The 7563-nt window shown below is 33.8% G+C and overlaps 1 protein-coding gene across 1 annotated transcript; it reads left to right on the forward strand.

Moving 5' to 3' along the window:
* Positions 1–1781: 1781 nt before the first annotated feature.
* Positions 1782–5864, forward strand: LOC104758500 (LRR receptor-like serine/threonine-protein kinase IOS1). The gene is made up of 12 exons (XM_010481385.3): positions 1782–2018; positions 2103–2256; positions 2344–2724; positions 2803–3281; positions 3382–3523; positions 3646–3717; positions 3821–3892; positions 4000–4080; positions 4197–4623; positions 4737–4863; positions 4954–5209; positions 5327–5864. Exons 1-12 carry the CDS (start codon positions 1931–1933, stop codon positions 5739–5741), a joined length of 2694 nt encoding a protein of 897 aa, XP_010479687.2. The 5' UTR covers positions 1782–1930; the 3' UTR covers positions 5742–5864.
* The last annotated feature ends 1699 nt before the right edge of the window (positions 5865–7563 follow it).

Consider the following 7563-nt stretch of genomic DNA (forward strand, 5'->3'; position numbering starts at 1 on the left):
AACTCTTTTATATATCGAAAACTTGTTACCTTGTTACAACATCACACACGCTTACATGCATGTGTTATGTTTGTAACCGTTCACAACTTATAAAAACTTCTCTTCTCTTTAGGGATAAACAAGAAGTAAAATAGAAACTCTTTTATATATCGAAAACTTGTTACCTTGTTACAACATCACACACGCTTATATACATGTGTTACGGTCGCAACCGTTCACAACTTATGAAAACTGACAACTTAAAACAACACAACTCACTAACTTTTACATCCATTAAACACACTTCTTCACATAATTACGAAGACACTAATCTATTCATTTATGTAAAATAATACAACCGAACTCAATTATAAAACTAACAAAGAGAAGGAGAGAGCTCTCTACTAAAATCAGAGAAAAACTTTTTATTTATTTTCCTTCATGGGTGACCCAAACGTCTTGAATGCCATTTTTGAGAAGCAATACAATGTGAATTAGAACTCCCATCTCGCACTTTACATGGGCAATTATTCTGGCTCTCGCAATTCTAACTTCAAATAATCTACCACAAGCTTAATCACACTCCTAACTGATGCAGATCACATCCAACTTCACCAACTATCTCCATAGGCAAAACCAGTCACCTTGTCCATATTCCACTATATTCCCCATCAATGATCTTACTTGGGAACTTTTAAGAAATTTGGAGGTCAACTGAAAAATATAAAGGTGGTTACACGAAAAGAGGCAAAAGACGTACCATGGATGTGATCAAACGTGGGAGTGAACCCATTCGTTGGAAAATCAAGGGTTTTGGGTTGAGAGAAGCTAAGGTTTCAACGACAGATTTAGAGACCGAGGTCAAGGTGGTGGTGGCTCAAAGGTGTCCGGAAAAATTAGAGAGTTAAGATACGATACGATTTGATTTGTCCACATAAGTAAAAAAAACTGATATGTATTAATTGTTTTAAATTGATTGGTTACTAATTTTTTTCTGAGGTGTCAATACCATATTCAACTAAAAAGCTGAGGTGTCAACACTAGAAAGAAACACATTCAGTTTTTATTGTATTGATTAGTATATAGAAGGTGCATGTATATTGCCCACTAGGCTATATATAATGGTAAATGGATTGTATATCTTGACATCTTGTAATAATGATGCCAAATTGACATTGACCATATATTTTCTTCTCTTTTTGGTTTTGGTTTTGTCTATTTATTCAATGAAGTCGTGGTCGTCTTCTCTCCATACTCAGTTTTAGGGATTGGTGCATGTATTATTATAATCTCTCACCAAGTCACCAACCAAATTCCTTTCTGACTTCTTAAATTTTAAGGTTCGTTTTTTTTTCTTTTTTTTTCTTTTTTTTTTCTTTTAAAAAAAAAATAAAAAATAAAAAATAAAGGGCATATGGTATTGGTAACAAACTTTTAAATTTTAATATATCAAAACTTATTTATAATGTTTTCTCCAACATATACTTTTATTATTTTTTCAAACAACTCCACATCATCATCATATTAGATTAACGAAAGTGTAGCTTAATGGCAAATGACAATCTTATCCAGTATAAATAAGTAATGACTTGTTTTTCATAAAACCAGAAGGAATATTTAGTTAAAACAATATATGGAAAGCTTAAGAAATCGAAATTATTGGCGAAAGTTTCACATTATTATAAAAAAATTAAAAATTCATGTTATGTAATTTGTCTAAGTCTAGTTTAGAAATACTACAATTATTTATGGGTCAACGCCTTCACGTAAAAAAAATCACAATTGGTCACCTCTACCAAAATGTTGACTTTGAGCTCACAATAATAGTAGTAACCAGTACTAACGCGGTTCAGACAACAAAAACAAGTCCCACTTTCCTCATATATGTCATTTGATTCCTCACGTTCTAATCCGCAAAACAAGAAAAGAAAAATAAAATCAAAAGTGACGAATGTTAATGGCGTTTTCTGCCTGCTTTCTCTTAATTCTTCTGCAACTCTTCTCAGCTTTATTTCTTAGTGTTGCTCAAGAACAGTCAGGTTATATATATAACATCTTCATAAAGACCTGTTTGGTTTTGATATTGTTCTGCTAAATTGTTCCCTTTTGTTTTTTTCTCTCAGGATTTATCAGTTTGGGTTGCGGTTCGCCGAGAGGAAAGAGCTTTCGTGAGAGAGATACAAACATTACTTACATTTCTGATGCGGATTTCATTAATACCGGTGTTGCTAGGAGCATCATACAAGACTACCGGAAGGAATACCAGCAACAAACATGGTATAGATAACAATCTCAAGATCCATGAATGTTTGACTTAAACCTCACGCTAAATTGTTTTCTTTTTTCTTTTACTTCTTCCACAAGGAACCTACGGAGTTTTCCAGAAGGCACAAGAAACTGTTATACCTTGAATCTAACCATAGGGGACAAATATCTAATCCGAGCCAGTTTCCTTCACGGCGGTTATGACGAAAAACCCTCAACGCAATTCGAGCTCCACCTTGGGCCTAACCTATGGTCAACAGTTTCAACCACAAACGAGACCAACGCAAAAGTCTTTGAGATGATTCATCTCTTGACCAGTGATCGTTTGCAAGTCTGTCTTGTCAAAACAGGAGACTCGACGCCTTTTATATCCGTTTTAGAGCTACGTAAACTCGTGAACACAACTTACTTGACTCAACAAGGGTCATTACAGCTCGTGGTCAGAGCAGACGCTGGCGCAACTACCGACAAAGTCTACAGGTTAATTCTTAGTTTCAAAATCTATTGTCAAGTTTTGGTATATATGGAAAAAGCTCCTAAGTAATGCTTTTTTTTTAGGTACGGAAAAGATGTTTTTGATCGTGTCTGGGCTCCGTATAATTTCGGGAAATGGTCACAGATTAGTACAAATCAGACAGTGAATGTCAACAATGACTACCAACCACCAGAGGTCGCTATGGTTACAGCCTCTGTTCCAACAGACCCGGACCAACCTATGAACATTTCTCTACCTGGGGAGGACAGAACTGTGCGATTCTACGTTGTTATGCAATTTGCCGAGATTCAAGAGCTCAGTTCCAATGAAACAAGAGAGTTTAATATCATGTACAATGACAGGCATATCTATGGACCCTTTAGACCGCTTAATTACACAACTACTTCTGTATATACCCCTTTTGAACTTGCCGCGGATGCAAATGGACTATACATCTTCTCGCTTCAAAGAACCGGAAATTCGACATTACCTCCTATACTCAATGCCATGGAGGTTTATTCGATCAGCTTATTGCCGCAACAAGAAACTGATAGGATACAAGGTATAGTGAACTAAATAACTAGCTAGCCAACTACTTTTGTGCTTTATTTTTTTGATCGACAAGCAAACTTTTACTTACATAAGAAAATATCTATTATCAGTTGATGCAGTAATGAACATAAACTCGGGTTACGAGTTAAACAAGATTGACTGGCAAGGAGATCCTTGCGCGCCGCGGGATTACAGGTGGTCTGGTGTTAATTGCAGTTATATTGACAATGAGCAACCAAAAATCATTTCTTTGTAAGTATTATTTGAATTTATTTATTTATTTATTTTTTCTGTTTTTAGAGCAGAGTTTGATTTTGTTCGTTATATGCTTTTCATAAAGGGTTTTAAAAATAATCATTGATCTTTGAAAACAGGAACCTTTCTTCAAGTGGATTGACAGGAGAGATTTCGGAGTTCATATCAGACCTTACCGATTTAGAAGTTCTGTAAGTAGTTAATAATATTAATGCTCAAGTCTATCTTAGAAAGTGCGGCAAAAGTTTTCATCTAAAGTCCGTATGTTTTCGATGGTGTTTGATTTTCTTGCAGTGACTTGTCTAACAATACTTTAACTGGTTCAGTCCCAGAGTTTCTAGCCAACATGGAAACCTTAAAAATCATGTAAGTTCAAACACGATCGAAGAGGCTCAAATTTAAAACATTTCTCTTCTATTTAACACCAAAAGGCTGATATTTTGTAAACTTTTATTCAAATCTGTTTTGTGCAGTAATCTATCAGGCAATGAGCTAAATGGCTCAATCCCTGCAACTCTCCTTGATAAAGCACGAAGAGGATCGATATCGTTAAGGTAAAATTAATAATTAGTATGAGCAAGAACAAAAACAAAAACACAAATATAAGGGATCTTTAAGACTTTTTTTTGTAATCAAATTTGTCTTTCAATCACATGTGTGAAATCTCTAGCATTGAAGGAAATACTGGACTCTGTTCATCATCTGCTTCATGTGCTACCACGGGAAAGAAGAAGAAAAACGCGGTTATTGCACCTGTTGCAGCATCACTTGTTTCACTCTTCCTCATTGGAGCTGGAGTCGTTACTTTCCTTAACTTTAAGAGGAAGAAGAGATCCAAGCTTGGTTTAAATCCTAATCCAGATACCGGTACAACACCGTTACATTCGAGGTCTCACCACGGCTTTGAATCTCCCGTGATAGCGAAGAACCGGAAATTGACTTACATGGATGTTCTTAAGATGACAAACAACTTTGAGAGGGTTCTTGGTAGGGGAGGTTTTGGTGTGGTTTATTACGGCGTCTTGAATAACGAACCAGTTGCGGTTAAGATGCTCACTGAGTCCACTGCACTTGGTTACAAACAGTTTAAAGCCGAGGTAATAACAGACTCAACCAAATTTTACTCTTTTATCTCTATTATAAAATAAAATAAAATAAAATAGTGTTTTGATTGCGTCTTGGATCTGTGTTTGTTTTGTTTACTTTTTAGGTTGAGTTGCTTCTTAGAGTTCATCACAAAGATCTCACATGTCTTGTTGGATATTGCGAAGAAGGCGATAAAATGTCTCTAATCTATGAGTTCATGGCTAACGGAGACTTGAAAGAGCACTTAACAGGTCTAGTTTTTTATTTATTTATAATGTAGTAACATTTTGGTTTTTACTTTTACGTTACTGATGCTATTTTGTTTCAAAATTTGATTTCAGGGAAGCGTGGACCGTCGATACTAACTTGGGAAGGAAGGCTTCGTATAGCAGCGGAATCAGCACAAGGATTGGAATATTTGCACAATGGATGCAAACCCCAAATAGTTCACCGCGACATTAAGACAACTAACATCTTATTAAACGAGAAATTCCAAGCTAAGCTTGCGGATTTCGGCCTTTCACGGTCTTTCCCACTCGGAACTGAAACTCATGTCTCAACCGTAGTTGCTGGAACTCCCGGATATCTCGATCCCGAGTAAACCCTAATCACTTATTTTTACAACAACTAATTGATTTTTTTATTTTTCATGTTAATTCTGACTTAACATTGTCGCTTTTCCTTTTTCTCTTGTTTTTTTAAATTTTTATTCAGATACTACAGAACTAATTGGCTGACAGAGAAAAGCGATGTGTTCAGCTTCGGTGTTGTTCTACTAGAGCTAGTAACAAACCAACCCGTGATAGACATGAAGAGGGAAAGATCACATATAGGTGAATGGGTAGGTTTGATGCTATCAAGAGGAGACATTAACAGCATTGTGGATCCTAAGCTTCAAGGGAACTTTGATCCAAACACGATATGGAAAGTTGTTGAGACCGCAATGACTTGCTTGAACCCGTCTTCTTCACGGAGACCGACGATGACTCAAGTAGTAATGGATCTGAAAGAATGTCTTACCATGGAGATGGCAAGAAACATGGGAAGCCGTATGACGGATTCAACTAATGATTCTTCAGTCGAGATGTCCATGAATTTCACAACAGAGCTTAATCCAGGAGCAAGATGAATCAAATCTTATGCAAAATTTGTTTGAAGCTACAAGTTTCTTTGTACACATGTTTTGTGAATAGAGAGAATATGATTGTCTTATTATTGTTGTTTATTATCAAATGGAATGATACAACTTATATATAAGCACAAACCATAATCAAAGAACATAATTAAAGAGATTACATAGAATAATATAATTAATGTATATTAGAGTGATATATGGGATTTGAGTAATCATAGGTGATATGATGATACTGTTTTCTTAATACGCCCCCTCAATCTCAAGGGGTGATGAAGCGAAGCGAAAATAACGGCTTGAGATTGACAAGTCTAAGTGTGTTGAGAAGGAGATCCGGTTATAAAATGAGAAGATGAGTTGTTGTTGTTGAGCAAGATTTGCTAAAGACCCGATCCGGTGACGTGTTGTGTGATGTTGAGGTGGCCGACATCAACGATGGTTAGAGTCTGCCTATTTTTGTTTATTTCAAAAGAAATCCATCTTGATTCAGAGGCTTATGATAAGCTTGAATGATAGAAGCACTTTTGGCTTGAGAAAAAAACAAATTATAAAGAAAAACAATTGGCTTAGATTCAGAGATCTAACATGGTAGACTTAAATAATAGAAGCTCTACGGCTTAGATTCAGAGGTTTATAATCTATATTAACATTTTTGAAGTACATTTTGGTTTATACCCTTTAAGTTTTACTTATTTTTTTGTTTTTACAACATTAATCCCTAAAACAATTCCATAAATAACATTGCAGAGAAACTCAAATACTAAACTTTCTTAAATTGACCAACATTTGTTACATTTATTGCCATAAAATCTTAACAACATCTATACATTCCGATTTTTCCAAAAACAATTCCACCCATTAAATATCCAAAACTATTTTTATGGATACTAGAATCTCTCAAATTTAAATGATATACAACAGATTTATCATAACAAAAGTTTACAATATCTATAATTACATTAACATTAATAAATTTCCTAAACCGAAAATCCAATTATAAAATATCACATTAAATATGTTGAAAACCCCCATATAATTTGTTTTTTTTTACGAATTACCAAAAAAATTAAAATTCTATTAATTATCATAAACTATATATATTGACATGGAAAATTTATAAACTATAAAAATATGCTAATTTGATAAAACAATTAACATAATTAAACTTGATAAAAAAACTTATTTTGATTATTTTTTTTATGCAAAAACTTATTTTGATTTTGGTGAGACGGGTTGGCATTATTCCCATATAGAGAGTTAAGTGAAATTGTTTTTTTTAAACACTTTTAGATATGTACCAAAAGATAAATATATTACTAGACTATACATATACCACACGGGTTAAAACCTTGAAAACACTACAAAAATCCTAGACTTTGAATACTTATATCAAATACCTGTAAAATTTTATATTTTTAAAATTAATAAAACAATAATAGAATAACAATAAATACAATATAAATTTTAAATTTTCAAAATTAAAAATATTGTCCCGCAGTGTACCGCGGGTTAAATCTTAGTGAACTTGAATGTGGAAGTACTTGGCTTAAAACAAAAATAAGCAAACAAAGCATATAGCTTAGAAACAGGAACGAAGCCGATCGTTAGATCATTGTGGCTCTGATACCATGTGAATAGAGAGAATATGATTGTATTATTATTGTTGTGTATTATCAAATGAAATGATACAACTTATATATAAGCACAAATCATAATCAAAGGACATAATTAAAGGGATTACATAGAATAATATAATTAATGTATATTAGAGTGATATATGGGATTTGAGTAATTATAGGTGATATAATGATACTGTTTC

The sequence above is a fragment of the Camelina sativa genome, chromosome 17, assembly GCF_030686135.1.
Source record: "Camelina sativa cultivar CO46 ecotype springtype chromosome 17, ASM3068613v1".
Taxonomy (NCBI): domain Eukaryota; kingdom Viridiplantae; phylum Streptophyta; class Magnoliopsida; order Brassicales; family Brassicaceae; genus Camelina; species Camelina sativa.